Raw genomic sequence first — 19,609 nt, 5'->3', positions numbered from 1 at the left:
GTATCCCCAGTGCTTAGCATAATATCTGGTATACAGTAGGAACTTAATAAGTGGTTATTGATTGACTAATATGTTGAAATTGTTTGCACCCATCCTATGTCCTTTGGTGGATTTTCCATTTTAATTCCTCTCCAGCTTGTATTCTATGAATTACCTCCACATCATCATCATCATAATATTGGTATTTTTAAAAAATTAAGCCTCTGTTTCAGAGAGAAGCTTGAGGTCACTAAAACTCTATATTTTCCCAAAGACAACCCACTACTCTCTCCTGTTCAATTTTGGGCTCTATTATTAATCCGAAGTGTCTAAAACAAATCTATCAGTGGCTAGGCTCTCTGATTTGTCCATTCACAAGTATCATCATCTGCACGATAGGCATTCTTAATCCACTTGGATTTTCCTTTGTGGATACCTAACCCAACCTCTTCTCTATGATTTAGGAGGTTCTGTAATATACTTAGGATTGATACTACCAGAACACATGTCCACATTATTGCATGTGCATGAATATGAATTTAACTCTTATTATCATTAGAATTTTACTAAAGGGAGTGGATCAAGGTAGAACCTATTTGTAGAAAGAGAGACAAAAGAAATTTTTTTGTGAGTTCTCTAAGAACCAGTTTGTGAATACGCTACTAGCAGAAGTTCTACTTTACAGTTATACACCTATGGCAGCTTGGTGTTAAAGTGGGTAGAGCCATTGCTCTATTGCTTTCTCATTAATGACAATATCAGTAGGTATTTAGTGGAAAGATGGTTACTTTTGGAAGTGGTCCTTGCTGTAATGAAGAGACACCCAGGGCTGGGAGTCAAGAAGTCATAAGTTTAAATCAAACCTCAGATGCTTATTAATTGTGTGAGCTTGGATGAATCACTGAACTTCTTTGTGTCTCAGTTTCCCTAGATGTAAAGTGCTCCTTCCTTCCAGGTTTTTCCAAGGATAAAATGATATATTTGTAAGACACTGTAAAACATTTAGAACAGAGAAACACTAGCTTTTCTCTCTTTTTCTCTCTCAGTCTCTTATCTATTAGTCTCTTTTTCTATCGATCTTTAATTATCTTCTTCAATAGAAGACAACTCTTGTGGTGATTACTCTCTGTTAGTATGGAGATGTCCTAAGAGGCCCATTCTGCTCTTAAGTTCTTTAGGAGAGTAGTAGAATTTCCTTTTGAGTCTAACTTCACCCCCGGGGTGGATAGGAGCAGTGAGAGCATTTCTGCCAACCATAGCATCAGTCTACAACTTGTAAGACCCTCTGGAATAAAAGGCTGAGTGGGTAAAACTTTCTCCCAAACAGATGTCACTTTTGCTTGTGGGCATACTTAGCTGATCTTCAGTAAATGCACATTAACCTGCACTCTTGTGCTCTTTCCTGGGTGGGTGACACAATAGAAATAGCCCAGCAGGATGGAACTTTGCCTAGCCTGCAATATGGAGGGAGTCCAACCCAGGCTGGGGTGGAAATTCCACAGCATGTACCTGCTGGTCAGTACTTAGTCAGCTCCTTTACACCCCTCCCTAACCCAGCATGTGCTCCCTGTTCTCGGAAGGGTTTTGGCAAATGCTGCCTTCCTAAAAATTGGCAACCCTGTTTATAGCCCTCTCCCTTCTGGCTGAACCCATAATCTGTTCTCTCACTTGGTTTGTGTTTCATGTAGTGTTTTAATATTGGTAGGTATCTCAAAACTCCTTTGCTCAGCTTCTTAGGGAATGGTCACAGACCTTAGTAAATGATTGAACTATTGTACTAAATCTAGTATTTATGCAGGCAACCTTATGCTAGATGCTATACAGGGAGTAGGATTATACATAGTCTCTGAAGAGAGGTCTCACCTCTTAATTTGAGAGGTACATGAGTCACACTCGACAGGGAGAAGAGGGCAGGTACATTCAGAGGAGGCTGATAAATGTGGAACTAGGGGGTGAGAATGGATGGTATTTCATCTGCTTTGTTGCTTCTCAACTATGTTTAGTGAGATTAGAATAGCTCCCTGGAGGAAGTGATCCATGAAGAAAGATTTGAAAGAAGGAAGGGAGATGGTTCATTGTGTGGGCAGTTGTAAACTTTTCCAGGGCAACAGAAAAAGAATGTATGTGGGTGAAGTGAGAGAAGGGAACAAGTGGAACAAAACTGGAGTAATGTTTCTTAAGTTGCTGATGGAAAGCAGTTGTGGTTTGTTGCTTTTTTTTTCCCCTGGGAGAAGGGAGAGAATTGTGATGGTGGTGATGACATGTGTGCATTTAGGGGGAAAGGATTACTTAAAAATGTCATAGAAGCCAAAGTACAATGTGAGAAATCAGGAAAGTATTTTTCTGGTTTTCAGGACAGCTCACAACCATGAAGATGAACTGCAGATTGTATTTATAGATAAAAATTCAGTGCTTCTCTGCAGAACTTTCAGGAAGTTCCCCTTCTTTCTCATTAATGACGATATAAATAGATATTTTGTGGAAAGATAGTTCCTTTTGGAAGTGGTCCTTGCTGCAATGAAGAGACACCCAAGATAGCATCATTACATAGCACTATAAACCATCTGACAAATGTCTTTCTGGGCATATAATACCCAAGAGAGAATGATGAAAAATAACGCCTTCAGTTGGTTTTCCTTTTTTTCCTTTTACTATTTTCTTTTATAGTCAGCAAAATTCTGCCTTCTCACCCTTTTACCACCTCTACTTCTCACTCCAGCCCTTCATTAAAAATGAAAAACAAACAAAACTCATCACACAGCTGTAGAGCAAAGAAAAACAAATTTATACATTGGCCATAGCCAAGAAAATATCTCTTCCTGCACTTTTCCATCTCTTTATTAAGAAGATACTAGCATGTTGTATCATTGGTTCTCTGGAATCCTGGTAGGTCATTATGCTGGTCAGAGTTCCCAGTTCTCTCAGAGTTGTTTTTTTTTTTTTTTTTGTTATTGTCTTTATTATATAGTTTTCACTGTATAAATTTTTTTCTTAATTTTTTTTACTTTGCATCAGCTTATATGTATTTTCCCAGGTTTCTTTAAAACCATCTCCATCATTTTTATTTTTTACAGCATAATAGTATTCCATAATATTTATGTACTAACTTTAGTTGGTTTTTAGTACAAGTTCTCACATTGCCCATCTCTTCATGACCCCATTTAGGTTTTTCTTGGCAAAGATACCATTGGTTTGCTATTTCTTTCTCCACTTCATTTGACAGATGAGGAAACTGAGGCAAACAGGGTAAAGTTACATGCCCAAGGTCACATGGCTAATGTCTGAGGCTGGATTTGATCTCATGATGATGATTCTTCATTGCCCATCTCCTTCTACAGAAAAGAAAATTGCTTCCATTTTCCTCTTATAGAATCTCACACTTGGAGGGGAAATTTGAAGTCTTCTGTTCCCACTTCTACCTGAAAGGATCCCTTTCTCCAAGGTATCTGAAAATTAGCCATTTAGCTTTTGGCAGAGCCCCCACTCACTTCTAAAGACAATTCATTTTACTGTTATTAGAGTTATATGTAATTAATTAGAGCTATCTAATTATTTGAAAGTTTTTCCTTTTCATATTCTACTGAAATCTATCCCTTTTTCCTTGTGAGGGCAAGAAACACTGTCAGTCCTTCAACACTTTAAGACAGCTATGTTCCAATTCAGCCCACTTCCCCATTCCCTACATTAATTGGTTAAAAATCCTTATTTTGTTACAATGACCTTCATATGGCATGAAACACTTTTTGTTCATGACCTTCCTAAAATATGACAGCCAGAACTGAATATACTATTAAATGTCCTGTGACTAGGTAAAAGACCAAGGAAAATTCTACCTTCCTTGTTCAAGATTTTGTGTCTTTCAGTGCATAATAGCTTTTGGGCTGCTATGTCATACTTATGGCTTATGTTCATAAGGCTTTTGGTTCATTTCAATGAGCACTTATTAGGAATGGTTAAGGACCATCATTAATTACTTGACTAATTATAAGGCCTAATTTTATCTAGTCACTGAGGATGGCAAAAGGCAAAAATGAGACAATTGATAACCTTCAGAGAACTTAAATTTTTCTAAAATCCCCTCAATCTTTTTTTACATTAGCTGTCGTCTGTCCATGATTCTTTCATCTTGTACTTATAAAATCAACTTTGTTGTAAATTTTTAAAGGGTTTTTTTTTTTTTTAAAGACAAATATGTGCTTTGGCCTTTTTCTTTCTTTTCTTTCTTTTTTTTTTTTTTTTTAACTTTATTAAATTAACTTCAAATTTCTAGACTACTGAAATCTTTTGGGAATCCAATTCTGTCATCTAGTGGATTAGTTCTCTCTTTAAGTTTTATGTCAGCTGAAAATTCGATAAACATGCCATTTGTGCCTTTATTCTATGTTATTGAGGCACGTTGCATAATTTTATATCATGATTTCATTCTTGATTACTGCCCTTGCCTATTGGACCTATTTCCCTGGTAGAATGTTTAGGTCATGGATTTCATCTCACATGGAGTCCCTCCCTTTTCTCTACCTTCCCTTTCCCTTTCCCTCCCTTTCCCTCTCTGTCTCTGTCTATTCTCTTTTTCACCTCAGTCATTGTGACAGTGAGGTTCCTTATATGTCACATAATAATTTAGAATACCAGTGTTTAAGAAGTAGTATGGGTTTTCTGATGAAAGCTACTTTTATGATCGAGGAGTCAGAATCAAGGGAAACTTTGGAAGCTGATAAGCTAAGAACACTGGATGTGGAGTTAAAGAACTTGGGTTCAAGTTTGGCTCTTACTATCTGAATGACCTTTGGTTAAGTTACTTAACCTTTCACCCTCATTTTCCTTACCTCTAAAATGAGAGGTTTAGACTAGCTTTTAAAGGATACTTCTATCTCAAAAATCTGTAATTCTGCTGTTATGATCCCAACTAATAAGAGAGTCTAGGATACCTAGCTTCTTCATCTTCACCACTTCTCAGTTTTGTGACCCAGGCATACACTCATCAAGTGTAAGATTGGAGGAACTTGATTTGCTTAAGAGGAGGTCTAGACTTTTTTTGAATTATTTGGCTCTTTATACCTCCATCTCAGAACCCTGGAAAAATTAATTAAATTGGGCTATGGTTCATGACCAGGGTCTTAGCAAATTGGGGAAAAGGTACTTAATAGACAACATAAATCAGATTAACAAAAGAAATAAAATATTTAAATAACCTAATCTTAGAAAGGAAATTGAACAAGCCATCAGTGTTCCTAGGAACTTCCTAGGAAAAAATCCCTAATACCAGCTAATTCACAAGCTAATTCTGCCAAACATTTAAAGAACAATTAATTCCAATAATATATAAACTATTTGAAAAAAGAGGTGAAGTCCTACTAAATTCCTTTTATAACACAAATATGATGCTGATATCTAAAACAGGAAGAGCCAAAACAGAGGAAGAAAATTATACTTCAGTTTCCCTATTGAATATTGATTCAAAATTTTAAAATAAAATGCTAGCAAAGAGATTACATTAATATTTTGCAAGGAAAATACACTAGGACCAAATGAGATTTATACCAGAAATGCAGGGCGAGTTCAATATTAGGAAAACTATGAGCTTAATTGTCCACATCAATAACAACAATAACAGAAATCAAATAATTTTCTCAATAGATGCAGAAAAAGCTTTTGACAAAATACAGCACCTATTCCTATTAAAAAAAAAAAAAAAGACCTAAAGAGTAGCTTACCTTAAAATGATAAGTAATATTTATTTAAAACTCACTAAATGGCCAGTACTCAGATCCAGCCTCCTTACCTTACTTTTTGCACTCATGGAGTGAAGAACAGAGGGACTATGTAGGGCACATGTCTTTAAACTATTTTTGTGTGTGTGTTGTGGACCACGTTAATAATCTGATGAAGCCTATATATATATATCCTTAGGATATATATTTTTAAAAGTAACTGAAGGAAATATTAAATTTCAATTGGAGGTTGGTAGGAAAAAATAAATAAGGGCAGCAAGGTGGCACAGTGGGTACAGTGCCAGGCCTTGAGTCAGGAAGACTCATCTTCCCAAATTCAAGTTTGTTTTAAGATACTGCCTTTGCTGTGTGACCTTGGTCAAGTCACTTAGACCTATTTATCCTAGTTTTCTCATTTGTAAAATGATCTGGAAAAGGAAATGGCAAACTGCTCCAGTATCTTTGCCAAGAAAACTCCAAATGAGGTCACAAAGAGTTAGAAATGAATGAAAAACAGCTGAACAGCAGAAAATAGAAATGTAATTTCCCCCCAGTCAAATGCACAACCTTCCTGAGATCCATCTATGTTTCTGGAAGTACATGGATCTCAGGTAAAGAATCCTTGATCTAAGGTTTACTATGTCATGCTGGATTGGCAAACCAGTGTTGAGCCATGTATGTTTGTGGAAGTTACCAGGGAACTGAGAAGTGAAAGCATGGCACAGTGGCACAATTCACCTCCTTGTATTCTCTGTTAACCCTATGTTCTTAGAATTTTCAGTTTCATTTTTGAGTGTGTGAATTAGCTAGCTCTGTCACTCCATTTCTCATGTATACATAAAAGCAGATACAAGGAAATCTTGGGTGTTTGGACTGTTCTGGATTTTTAGGAGTCAGCTAATTAATTGGTGCACCTTTAAAATCAGAAGGGATAGGGCTTCAAAGATCATTTGAGGGCATCAAAAATGCAGAATCTTGCATTGACTCTGTAGGATCCACTTAACTAATTACTTCAGCTTGCTTTGTCATTAAACCAGCTCTGCTACTTTGGGCTTTTATTTTCTGGTTTTCTGCCTGGCACGGTCATTTCAAACCGCTTCTCCCTTTGTAGCATTACGTTCCCAGAATCTAGGGCCCAACCTTTGTGTCTGCTCTTCCTTCCGATCTGATGGCCGTTCATCTCCCCATCAGTCCCGGGGTATGGACTATGAGCCGAACATCTCGACTTGTGGGCTAAACTTGTGTGTCCCTAGAGCTGACCCGCCGCCTGTGCCTGCCGCCCAAGTTACTAGATGCGGCTCTCTGCTGCCCTCTGGGTTCCTTCTCAGTGTTTGTGTCCTCATAGGACCTTTTGGATACTTAGCACCCTAGGGGTAAAACACCGCAGCTTCCTCAAAAATGAAATAGCAGCATTTTTAAATTTGGTGTGTGTGTTTTTACAATTGATATGGCTGTTTAACACCGCAAGGCTCCTAGAATTATTTTATTTCTAATTTTATTGCCAGTTTGGGACAGGAAAAACTATGCTTTGCTGTTTAAAAAAAAAAAAAAAGTTAGCTCCCTCCACCTGTGAGATTCTGAAGATCCGAATCTCTGTCTCTAAGGATGTCTATAAACATTTTTATTTCTCTTTTCTCTCTCCCCCTCTCCCCTTCCCTCCTTTTCCCTCCCTCTCTCCCTTCCTCCCTTCCCCCCCTCTTCTCTTCTTCACTCCCCCTTTTTTTTTTCTCTCTGCCTGTCTCCCCTGCCCTTCCCTCTTCTCCTGTCATCTCCTCTTTTCTTCTCTCTTTCCCTTTCTGTTCGCCTCACTCCCTCCCTCCTCCCTCTCCCTCTCTCTTTCTATCTGTTTGTCTCTGTTCTTTCTCCCCTCTCTTTCCTTTTAGGGCTGCTGCCCAAAGCAAACTAGGTCACTACACGGATGCAATAAAGGATTGTGAGAGAGCAATAGAAATCGATTCCAAGTACAGCAAAGCCTATGGGAGAATGGGGTAAGCTCTCTAGAGGGATGTTCAAATCAGTCTTGGCATTCCCTGCTGCTCTTATATACATGATTCTTCATTTGTCACTTAACATTTTATCCCCTGAATTGATGTGGAGACTTAATATAGTTGAGGGAAGGGAAAAAGAAATGACCTAAGTCCCTGTGGGTTTGTGGGTGTGAGAATTAGAATTAGGGTCTCTGGTCTCTTTGTACTGGCACACTAGTAGAAAATAGCTTTTTGCTTCTAATGCTAATCCTTCTGGCACGATGAATAATTAACTGTATTAAGTGAGCACTGAAATTTGTCCAAATGGCAAAAGGCTCTGTTGAGCCAATCAGGCTAGAATGGAATTAGTCTGATTTTAAAACAAAATCAACAAACAGCCCAGCTTAGCGCCTGTAGTTGGCCCTTGTTTTTCAGTAGGATTCCAATGATTATCCAATAAAAGGATTCTGACTAGGTGGAGCTGGGCACTGAAATGGGATAAGCACGTGCTTAGGGACACAGTTTATGGGATGGAATAGAGAGAATGCTGGGTGTGTTCCACAACTCAAGTTCCTTTTTTAAACAAGCCTACAGAGTTTTATTTGTTCCCTCTGCTGCTAAGAAGGAAGTGAGTCTTGAGTCCTTAAAATGTCTATCCCAGGAAATTGCTTAGCATACCGGAACTGTGTAATTAAAAGGATCTAAATCAGCTGTGGTGTTTGCAGAGCTCAATTTAGATATTCATAAAGCAAAATATTCAGAGTACCACTCTTAAAAATGAAAAGACAGATGAGGTGATGTCTGCCAAACATGACACCTCAGTGGCCAAGAGCTAGACCGCAAGTTCTTGTAGCCCTGGAATCCTCTCCAATCAGATTTGTTACAGTGAATTTCACTGTGGGGTTCAATTCTAATATGGACTGGATATTATGAGAGGCAAGGTGATATAAAGGTTGGGGAACTATTGAGGAAGAGGGGATTTCAATTATTCCTCTAACATAGGTTAGCTGTGTGGCTCTGGGCTGTCACTTAATTTCAATGCTCCAGGAAATTGTCTAAGATTATAAATTGTAGAGAAGATGCCAACCTGCATTGGTAAAGAGAAGTTCTTAACCCTGGAGTCCCCTATTCCAGTGAAGTCATAGATGTAATCCATTTTCCTATCCCCCTCCCCAGAGAAACCTTGGTGATGTATTGTCATTTAAAAAATTTTTAAATGAATAAAAATTAAAAATTAAAAAAAGAATAATGTTATATTTCTGCCCTGATTTTTTTTTTTTTCTTTTCGTCAGGCTGGCCCTTACTGCCATGAATAAATATGAAGAAGCAATTACAAGTTATCAGAAAGCATTGGATCTTGACCCAGAAAACGATTCTTATAAGTCTAATTTGAAAATAGCAGAACAGAAATTAAGGGAGGTGGCTAGTCCTGTAAGTTTTCATGATAGAGCACTGGAATACTTTTCTCTGATATATCTACACTTTGTATGAAACTATAATGGGGTAGAGTGATTTTGGGGCATACTTTCATTACAGACGGGTACAGGACTGAGCTTTGACATGGCTAGTTTGATCAACAATCCAGCCTTCATTAGCATGGTGAGTAAATAAACTTGCTTGATTTCTTCTGTAACTGTGAGTGCTTCACAGAAAATATGATATGATGAGTGAAAGTAAAGACTGGCCTTATGGAAGCTACCTTAGAAGGTCTAAAGCTTTTTACCACAGTGATTTTCTTAGATCTTCCCTTTCCTCCCCCTTCCTGCTCCTCTTTCTCCTTTCCACTTAAAGTACCTATTTGCAATGCATGGGCAGGCAATTTAACTTTTTGAATATCCAATTTCAGTATCCCCAAGACTTTTCCCAATTTACCCTGACAACAATAAGAAGTGGGAAGGTTTACATTTTGCTGATTGGTTCTGACATTTCTGTACATAAATGGAACTCATTCTGGGCTTTGGATTATGTTACTAATTTTTAGGGTTAATTGTTGAAGTCTAATTTAAGATCCTTGATCAGGAATAACACTTGACATTCCTTTTATACCTTTCTGGTAACAAAGCAAATGGGATTTTTTTTTAGCACTTCTCATTTAGTGTTTCTACAGATTGACAGCTATAAATAATAAATATTTTCAAAACCTTTGCCAATGTACCAAGCAGAAAACAGGCATTTATCCAAAACAGTACATGGGATGGTTTTTTTTGAATAAGCATTCAGGTCTAAATGCTTAAAAAAAAGGAATAAAACCTTTAGGTCTTACTGAGCCCTCCTCCCTTCTTATTGGCAAATGGGCCACTTTTTACTGCAAAGGGATTTTTGGGTCATATCTTTAATTTGTTCTCATTCCTTTTGACTCAAGCTCTTAGTCAATGGAGTAACTGCCATCATTGGAGCATGATAGTGTTATTTGAAATCTCTCTGCCCTTGGAACATAATTCCTCAGTGCCATTTTCTCAGTATCTTATCTTTCTTTCCACACTCACTTATCTTGCACATTATAATCAAATTCCACAAGATATAGATGCATGCTTTATGCTTCCTACCCCTACCCTACTTTTAAAAATGTGCTTGTAAATACTAACCACCTTAATGGAAATGATTTCCTGTCTATTTCAGGCGGCAAGTTTAATGCAGAATCCTCAAGTTCAACAACTGTAAGTTATTTAAATATTCAATTGAGAGAGAGAGAGACAGACAGACAGACAGACTGACAGACAAAAACCGAGAGAGAGACAGAGAGAAAAACAAAGCATGTTCTATATCATCTTCATACTTGGGGGTTAGCTACACATCTCAAAGAGTAAGAACTTAAGGGAGATGCTAGAGATTACTCTGAACTCAACTTTTTTGGGGAGCTCTCAATCAAAATTATTCACCTCTAGTCCTATAATGAACCTGATCTTCTCTGTATGCTAGGGTACACCCTACTCTCTCTAAGCACCAAACCTTATTAACTGGTTTGTTAAGAAGGCATAACCATCCCTGTAACTTATCTTTTGTATATTCTAGCATGTCTGGAATGATGACAAATGCCATTGGGGGTCCTGCTGCTGGGGTTGGAGGCCTAACTGATCTGTCCAGTCTCATCCAAGCGTAAGTGTCACATTTAAAGGAATCCCTTTTCAGTGTTTTGCAAAAAATACTTGAGCCCAGCTTTCCTCTAAAGTTCCCAAATAATTTTCAGTAGTAATTGTATATATAGCAAAGTTCTCGTTAGTGTGTATAATGAAACCATGAAATGATCCATGTATTCAAATTCATACTACTCAATTTTACTTTTTTAAATTTTATAAATATTTTATAAAATTATATATATATATATATATATTTTATACAGTTTTATAAAATAAGATAATTGGTTCCAGCTCAAAGAAAACGCAGTGTATATTCAGATAACATGACTCCTTTCCTTATTAGTACTCATTAGGGCCTAGCTGTAGTTGAAATAGGAACAAATTTGAAACGGTGGAATTTAGAGTTGAAGCTCTGCTACTTGCTAGCTATGTATGTGACTTTGGACAAGTCTGTTTACTTCATTCAATTTCAGTTTCCCCATTTGTCAACTAGGAATCATAACTTGAATTTCCTGCCTCAGAAAGTTGTTGTCAGTATCTTTGTATGTATAGCATAATATAAATGTCACCTATTATTATTTTATCTTTACTTCTGCTACCTCTACTATCCATGTGGATGATTCAATAGTTAGAGCACTAGACCTGGAGTCTGAAAGATCTGAATCAAATTCAGCCTTGGATTCTTACTAACTGTACAACCAACTTTTCTCCCTTCCTCTCTTCTTCCCTTCCTCTCTCTCTCCTTCCCTCCCTCCCTTCCTTCCCTCCTCCTTCTTTCCTTTCCTCCCTCCTTCCTTCCTCCCCTTTCCTCCTCTTCTCACATAAGCTAAGCTCACCAGCTAGAGTGAATAGATCACTAGAAGATAGTATATTTTATTCAAGAAACAGAATATAGAATAGAAGGTTATGAGGATACTTTATGGATTAGATTCTACTTGTTTTGACCTGTAGAGTACATATTGAACTTTCATAGTTTTGCTAGTCTTTATTCATCTTTTTTATTCCTTTTAACAAAAATCCTGAGTAGATTTTTTATCTCAGAATTGCCAGCTTTTACAGTTTGTCAGTGCATCCCTATAGTTTCTTCCTCAGTTTGTTGTTTTTTTCCTATAAATGAGAGAATTTAATTGCTAGGTTTCTGGCTAGCCAGGTAGGAGCTCCTCTTTTGGGATGAAATCAGTGAAGGCCTTAAAAAAAGTCCTGCCTCACTGTCATGTCTCTGCTTGACTATTTCTTCCTATTGCTCATTGTACATCTACTAAAAATCTCAAATCATCTAATAGACCTTGAGATTTTAAATATCATATTGCAATTAACAATTGTAAATAATCTTATTTAATATAAATTTTACTTATCTATCGTCCATAGTATGATTAGTATTTTATTCATAAATTTTGCAAAACTCAAATGTGGCCTAGACTCACACTAGCTGTGTGACCCTTGGAAAGTCACTTAACCTGTGCCTTAATCTGATGGAGAAGAAAATGGCAAACCACTCTAGTGTCTTTTGGCCAAGAAAACCCCAAATGGGATCACAAAAAGTTGGACACAACTGAGCAACAACTTGCTTTTTATTTAGGAAGACGAATTTTCCTTTCAAAGGCTTACGTCTTGGGCAGTTTCAATCAAGTCACCAAATATTTATTAAAGTTACTTTGGACTAGGGAGTGTACTATGTTCTGGGAATATAAGAAGAAAAAAAAAGAAAATTCCCAGCTCCCAAGGATCTCACAATCTAACAGGAGAGACAGAAAGCAGATAACAATGTACAAATAAGGTAAAATTGAGGGTAGAAGGAAATCATTAACATTAAGCAAGATGGAGAAAAGCTTTTTTGCAGAAGATGGGATGTTAGCTGAGACTTGAAGGAAGTCAGGGAAGCCAGGAGGATTAGATAAGGAGAGTACCAGGCGCTGGAAGATGCATGCAATGGGGTGCTGGAATGTCCTATGACTGGGAGCCTCAGGGAGGCCAGTCTAGTACCTGCAGTGTGGTACTGGTAGCATTTGCATGGCCAGGTACATTCTTCATAACTGAGTTCCTATCTCATCTCCGTTTTCTTTTACCTGTGTCCCATATCTTATGATCATTTTCCCTGCTCTCATTGCCCCCTTTCTGTTTGCTGCAGGGGACAGCAGTTTGCTCAGCAGATACAGCAGCAGAATCCTGAGCTTATTGAGCAGCTGAGAAATCACGTCCGGAGTAGATCCTTTAGCAGCAGCACTGAAGAGCACTCCTGACTTGTTGGGAGACTTCTCCTAGAATTACAATGTGAATGGTTTTATAGGCCTGACATGTTTGCTGTAGTTAGTTGGGGGGTGGGAGGGGGGAAAGAAAGAAAGAAAAAAGAAAGAAAGAAAGAAAGAAACAAAGAAAGGGCACCATTTTAACTCTGCTGCTTGGAAATGAGATGAAGAGAAAACCCTGGTGTGTTTCTTTAAGAATAAATCTGTTTAGAAAATAGATTTACCAATCACAGACTTGAACATATCATTGTACGTACGTAGAGTGATTCCTTTGTAACTGAATATTTAATAGCCTTATTAACTAGGATACCAACATAACAGTTGACAAGATTCTATTTTCAGTCTCTATCCTGTGTATTAGTATTGTGTCAGGGCCTCTTCACAGAAGGAAATATTAACTGAACACTAGGCTGTTTGTTGGGGAGGGCTTTGGCTCAGCATGCCTTTGTGGGGACAGGGGTAAGGCAAGATTTTTAAATGCCACCTTATTCCTTTGACTTTTTGGTCAGATGTCTTTTGCTCTGTGTCCCAGAAGCACTGTATTTGCACCTGAGCAGCATGGAGCCAGGGCTAACACAGCTCACCCTCACCCTTACTCTCAGCGAGCTCCCTTCTGGCATTGCTTGTTCATGTCAGAGGATCCAGACCATAGTTACTAGTGTCAGCTAATTTAGTATTATTCATGGTAATGGGTGAGAAATAAACTAGGAACTGGTGAAAAGGAAAGCTTGGAGTAATTTAGAGGGGAAAAAAAACAAAAAAACAATGTCAAAGAGCTGGATAGAGAAGGGGAGAGGAATGGAGATTGAGAGAAAAGAGGTAGATGCCAAAAATGAAATTGGGGTGGCATGCCCAGATTTTCTATGAAACAGCCCTTAGGGAGTCTTGCTCACAGTGTGGTACTGGTAGGATTTGCATGGCCAGCTGTGTTTTGTATAAATATGCATCCATATGCATATATATGAATGTGCATAATGAAATATGCTTAGAAATCTTTTGTGGTGATACATAAGTCAGCTATGTAATGGTATCATTTAACTAGCACAATTTTGACCACTGGAAACCTCATCACAGGCAAAATAGAAAACAAAACAAAAACCCTTAACATGGGTCAGTATGGACATTAGGTTCAAATAAATCAGTGGCTTGGACTTGAGGGTTTTCTAAGTGTATTTAATTATGTTCTAATAAACATTGGTTTTTTGATCTCAGAAATTTTATGATGGATCACAAATGATATCCGACAGTGACTAACATTGCTTGCTCATACAATCATTTGCTTCCTTACGCTTAATTTGTCACACTAACCTTCTGTTTTTAAGCCTCTGTCAAATACAAAATTTAACCATCACCTTTACCGGAAATATTACAAGTGATTCATTCCATGCAGGACGCTGTAATCAGAGGAGTAAAGGTGTTATGAGAATACTAAAGAGGCCTGCGGCTAAAACAGTGGACTAGGCTGGGTTTAGTCCCGTGTCGACTTCAGTACAGTAAGCCACTAGACATCAGCATATCTGTGATCTCATCCCTGATTCAGGCCATTGGTACAGATCACAGCCCAACCATGCCTTCTTTTATTCTGTGACATTTTATCTTTGTTCTTCTAGACCCTTCACAGGGGAGCTATACAATGTATCAGACTTTTGTTTAAGTTCTTTCTACATTTCATGGGTTCAAATATAGCCTGGTTTATGTGTTATCCTTTTCCAGCCAGACATTTGCTGATGTCTGTAGGTTGCTACTTGAATCAAGGTAGGTTACTAGTTTTATAAATAGGGTCAATACATAAATCTCACAAGTCTTATGAGAGGGGAATTTGTGAGAAAATCACCAAGCCCTTCATTTCCTTTTTTCATTTATCAGTGTTTTTCAGATATCCTGTCAATGCCAGCAGTTTCTCATTTTCATTCTTTTAGCTCATTTTGGAGTATCCCAGTTGCCAATCCCAAATTCTTACTTCCTCCATCCAATTTCTCATTTCTGAAGAAGGGATTGCAGAAAATCAGCTTTTCAGTGCAACTTTGTGATCTGGTGTTAATCACAAGGTTAATTTCTTCCCTCCTTTCCTTCTCTTATCTCCCAATCAACCCTCTCTTTTTTTTTTTTTTTTTTTTTTTTTCTTTTTCTAATCTCTCAGAGCCAACAGTTTTCTGTGTTCCATTTTGGGGGGGAGGGAGAGGGAAGGCATGCTAAAGATAATGCAAGGTTTTTCTTCCAACTTGACATTTATCAATCACCTAATATGTGCTAAAGATACACTAGGAAACAATTTAGCCTAATGCAACGCACCCAGCTTGATGTTATCGCTGTTCATTCCTTTTGGCTTCTCCATTGGTTCAGAGAGGATGTTCTTTCACAGCTGTCGATCTGCTCTATGGCAAACACTGCCATCTATTCATCTGACTTCACCCCATCTGGATAGGGGTAGGGAATATCCTGAAGGTGCTATGACTACTAAGCTCTCTATTCAGATGAAATGTACTATGATTGTAGTGGCAGAAAATCGGCTACCACCCATCTTCCCAAAGGTCTCAGCCCAGATTTTCCTTATATTATGGTTGTCAAAGTTTCTTCTGCAGTTAAACAAAATATTTTAAGAGTTTGGCTTCATGAAGCAGGGGGAGTAAGTATAAAGCCATAGTCCTATCTGGCAGGGAAGATGATAGTGGGAAAGGGAAGGACAGAATAACTAAAGTTGCCATAGTAAGCCCTAATGTATTTGTATGTGAGACACTGAAAGAAGAGGTTGGTTATTACTCGCTGGTCTCAAGTATTTTACTCAGAGCAATACATCTTATGGGCTCAAGGCCAGACTCTTTGTACTCCAGGTTTGCTCCCAATTAACTCACATGAAACCTTATTAGCCTTCAAGATACCCTTGTAGCTCAACTCTGGCCTCTTGCCAGAAGTCGATTTGATTTTAATGAATAACTAATCATCCTTGCAAATATCAGCTGTTGACATTAGATCTATGGGTGTAGATACTCTTCAAGCACATTAAAAACATTTTGAAAACCTAATTTCTTTATTCTCTGGTGTCTGTGGTCAAAATATACTATTCTGTGTTAAAGTGGTTTCCATGTATCATCACCTTTGTTTTATGGGAAGTGCAAGGGCATTTGGCTGATGGCACTGTTTCTACTTCCTGCTTTTAACCCTCCTTGACTTCAAAAGATCTCTTTCCTGAGATTTTTCATTTTCTTAAACACAGCCAATTTGGTATATAAATCATATAATCTTAGCTTTTGTCTGCTCCTCAGGATTTATGATTTATCTGGACATTTGACTGCATAAAAGAATTTCCTGTCTCTCCCTCATTAGGTTAAGGAGCTGGATATTTTGTCATCTTTATTCACATTGAAGAACCTCTATTGTTGATTTACAGGGTGAAATTTTTGTAGCCTTTTCTTCTGCTCAAGGTTGCAAAAACAATCCCAGTTTTGGGGACCAGTTCTGATCAATTTATACTATTTATTCAATTGAAGGTTAATTAAAAAAAAAATTTTTTTTAAAGTAAGGCAAGACACAGGTGTGTGTCCAGAATTGTGATATCACTGATGTAGGGATTTTCAGGAGTTTCAGGTTTAATTCCCTCTACTGATGTAGAAGACTCAGAAAAAGTTTCTCAACTTCATTAAGTAGATTTCTGCTGTTATGGTTATATTAAGGCATTGTATATATAATCCTTGACTTGTGCTTAGGTGGCAATGTTCACTCCATGTACCATGCAGCAAAGAATTAATTTCATACTTATATTTTACAATATGTAATACAAGTACTCGTCTTTTCTAACTAATGGCATTATATAATATTACAGGGTTACATTACAAGTGAAAGTATAAACTGTGCGAGGGTCCAATTACTTGTATATTAACAGAAGAGGCTTTATAATCCTGAAACCAAACAATGTAGCAACTCCCAAGTGACCACCACACATTAAATGCTTTTCCATTTGAATCTGGGAAAATAGAAGGGTCCTCCATGAGTAAATGTATGATGAAAAACTAACGAGCCAATTATACTGGCTACGTGGTTTTGCTGTCATTTAATGCATCTTAAATCACTGAGGAAGAAAAAGAAAAAGACACTTTATAATTTAACTAATTGCACTTTATTTTACACCGAGGACATTTCATACAGATTATTCCAAATAAAGTGGCTAACCATGTTCTGAAATCACTTTCATTTTAGGCCAACAAGTTTGTCATGGTAATTAATAAATACCAATGCATTTAAAATAAATGGATGTTTTTAAATTATTTAAGTCACACTTAAATTGCATATATAGTCTAAATTTTTAATATTTCAGCTTGACAAATTAATATTACTTTTTACATAATGGTTTATGAGCTTTTATTATGCTGACACAATTCAAATGACTATTATTATTTCACAAAAAGCTTCATTTCACTGTATATTCAGCATTTTCTTTGGCTGCGTGATAGTGATAAGCAAATTTGGTGATAAAATGTAACGAAGGGGCAATTTATCATGAGAAAATAAATACAAGAAGCACTTAAACTTCAAACACAAGACATATCAACGTCTGAACACTGAAAATCATCATGGCAAGCGGGGTAGATTTTAGGTTGCAGCAAATCATTTCCTGGCTTTGAGAGGCACGAAAATTCCGTTAGATTCCTTATTTAGTAATAAGATGACTGAGTTATCCCATAGTTATAACATGGCCCAAATGTGGGAGGAATAACTGTTGGAACTTGACCAATTCTGACCATGTTGTTATGGCAAATATAAAAATGTTAATATCAGGGGAAAAAAAAGGAAGCTTCATGTGTTTTAAACATGATGCACTTTGACATTCCCAATAATTTCTAAGCCTACGAGACAAACACTTGTACATTTAGGTAGTAAATATCACAGATTAAATGAGGGAGACTGGCCTCAGTTATTCTTAACATTGTCCTTGAGAATCGTCTACTCTGAAAAGCTGAGGGGGATGAGGGGGATGAGGGTGAGAGTGGGCATGGAGGGAGGGAGAAGCAGGCTAAAGAGGACAGCTATGCCTTCTTTATACAAGCTACGATAGAAAAAAGTCCACAAACCTTCTAAGTAAAAAGCATTCTATTACCTAGGTTGCCACCTAGAGTTGAATGTAGAATGACAGCTTCATTGTTAGTGAGGCCCCATCATTTTCAAGTGCTAAACTGACAAAGGAAGGGACTTTGGTGACTAACCACACTGAGTTCAAATGAGGTAATACTGCAGAAAATATAGATGTGTAGAATTATAATTTATTGTCTTAAAGAAGATAAAGTCAGGAGAGAGTTCCCTTTAAAATATAACATAGAATGTTTAGAATATCCAAAATCTTAAAATTATCTCAAGGAAGAAATTTAAATAATAATAAAATTGCTTGTGATGTGCTTACATTCCTAATATAACCTGATGGTTAAACATTTTTAACATCCAGATTATAAACAAAAAGAATAGAAAAAGGTTGTATAAAGAAATGCCATATAAATCAAAAAGACAAATGACAATCTTTAGCCTTCTACTTGAATGGTTGATGACACCACACAGACTTGGGCAATATCATCATATTCATATGTTCTCTTCAAGAATGTGTCTGTTAATCGTAAGCCAGAGACACTCTGATGGGAGAAAAAGAAAAAGAAAGATAGCAGTTTTCGTTAATTGGTTAAGCATATAGAGGGCTGAATTATTATGAATAAAACTTGATTTAAGTGGCACTCAAAAGTCTAGATTACGATTTGAAGGCGAAGGTTATGCCTACAAAGTGAATATTACTAAAAAGAAAAAAAGTCACATACTTGCAGTCCTTGTACAGAAGAAAGCAGTGTGAGGGCAAGATAAAGAGATGAACTGGGGTTCAGTTTTCCAAGCTGCCTTCCTGAAACTCCACACCAGTGGATAGAATTTGTATTGCACATTTCCAAAACCAGGTCCATGGTCCTTTCACTGCTAGAGAGATCAGAAAAAGCAGGAATAAATCTAGTTCCTTTCAGAAAAGCTTACAGTAGCATATTTCTTCAGTTTCAATTAGTGCTCCTGTTAATTTTGGTTTAATAAAATTCCTTCCCAGAAACAGAAAGGAAAATAAGTCACAAGTAACGGCTTTGACAAAGTATTGTTGCCTGGTTTCACATGAAGTTTTACATTCTAAGCTCATGCACTTGTTTGTAAATGGAATGACTTTGTAAAAGGACAACTTTGAATTCTCTCCTTTACCCTTCACATCTCTTTTCCTCCTTTATCCCTGAGATACAAGTTGCCATTATCTTCACTTTTTCTTGATTCCAAGATTTAAAATGGCATTTAAAGCAATTGTCTGTCTGGATGTTGGACTTTCTGGTTTTAATTCCAGCATTGAACCCCTGGTGCTAGTCGTCTCTTGTTCAAAGTGTTGTTCTTGCTCTGGAAAGTATTCAGAATTCTTGCCTAATCCTGCCGCTTTCTAGCTCTTCTGTTTCTATTAAATTCTCTTTGTAAGAAATAAAAAGGGTAATCTGGTTCTGTTCCAAAAGCCATTTTGATATTTAATCCAATTCTCTGACTATGATTTGTAGTGATAGGGCTTACAGACGTGCAGATACATGAAAGGATCTGCCCAGAAATGAAGGATCATAGGATTATGTTCAGATTTG

The 19,609-nt window shown here is 37.2% G+C and overlaps 2 protein-coding genes across 8 annotated transcripts in view; one reads left to right on the top strand and one right to left on the bottom strand.

Moving 5' to 3' along the window:
- SGTB (small glutamine rich tetratricopeptide repeat containing beta) overlaps positions 1-17,749 on the top strand; it is a 75,434-nt gene extending 57,685 nt beyond the window's left edge. For 3 of the 4 annotated variants that reach the window (XM_031965648.1, XM_031965638.1, XM_031965642.1), the window contains exons 6-11: positions 7,574-7,678; positions 8,950-9,088; positions 9,194-9,256; positions 10,277-10,314; positions 10,670-10,753; positions 12,863-13,002. In XM_031965648.1, the coding sequence (XP_031821508.1) occupies positions 7,574-7,678; positions 8,950-9,088; positions 9,194-9,256; positions 10,277-10,314; positions 10,670-10,753; positions 12,863-12,974 (541 nt within the window). In that variant the 3' untranslated portion in view covers positions 12,975-13,002. Of the gene's footprint in view, positions 1-7,573; positions 7,679-8,949; positions 9,089-9,193; positions 9,257-10,276; positions 10,315-10,669; positions 10,754-12,862 lie in introns of all 4 variants that reach the window. The other variant, XM_023495780.2, reaches the window with a different exon arrangement.
- The window catches only part of TRAPPC13 (trafficking protein particle complex 13), a 37,618-nt gene continuing 35,084 nt past the window's right edge, over positions 17,076-19,609 (bottom strand). For 2 of the 4 annotated variants that reach the window (XM_003759402.4, XM_003759401.4), the window contains 2 exons: positions 18,776-18,926; positions 17,076-18,595 (listed from right to left, as the gene is read on the bottom strand). In XM_003759402.4, coding sequence (XP_003759450.2) covers positions 18,488-18,595; positions 18,776-18,926 — 259 coding nt within the window. In that variant the 3' untranslated portion in view covers positions 17,076-18,487. The remainder of the gene's footprint in view (positions 18,596-18,775; positions 18,927-19,609) is intronic. The other 2 variants (XM_012541065.3, XM_012541066.3) reach the window with 1 other exon arrangement.

This window comes from Sarcophilus harrisii, chromosome 1 (assembly GCF_902635505.1).
Source record: "Sarcophilus harrisii chromosome 1, mSarHar1.11, whole genome shotgun sequence".
In the NCBI taxonomy this organism is placed as follows: domain Eukaryota; kingdom Metazoa; phylum Chordata; class Mammalia; order Dasyuromorphia; family Dasyuridae; genus Sarcophilus; species Sarcophilus harrisii.
This window is presented reverse-complemented; position numbering and strand designations above follow the sequence as displayed.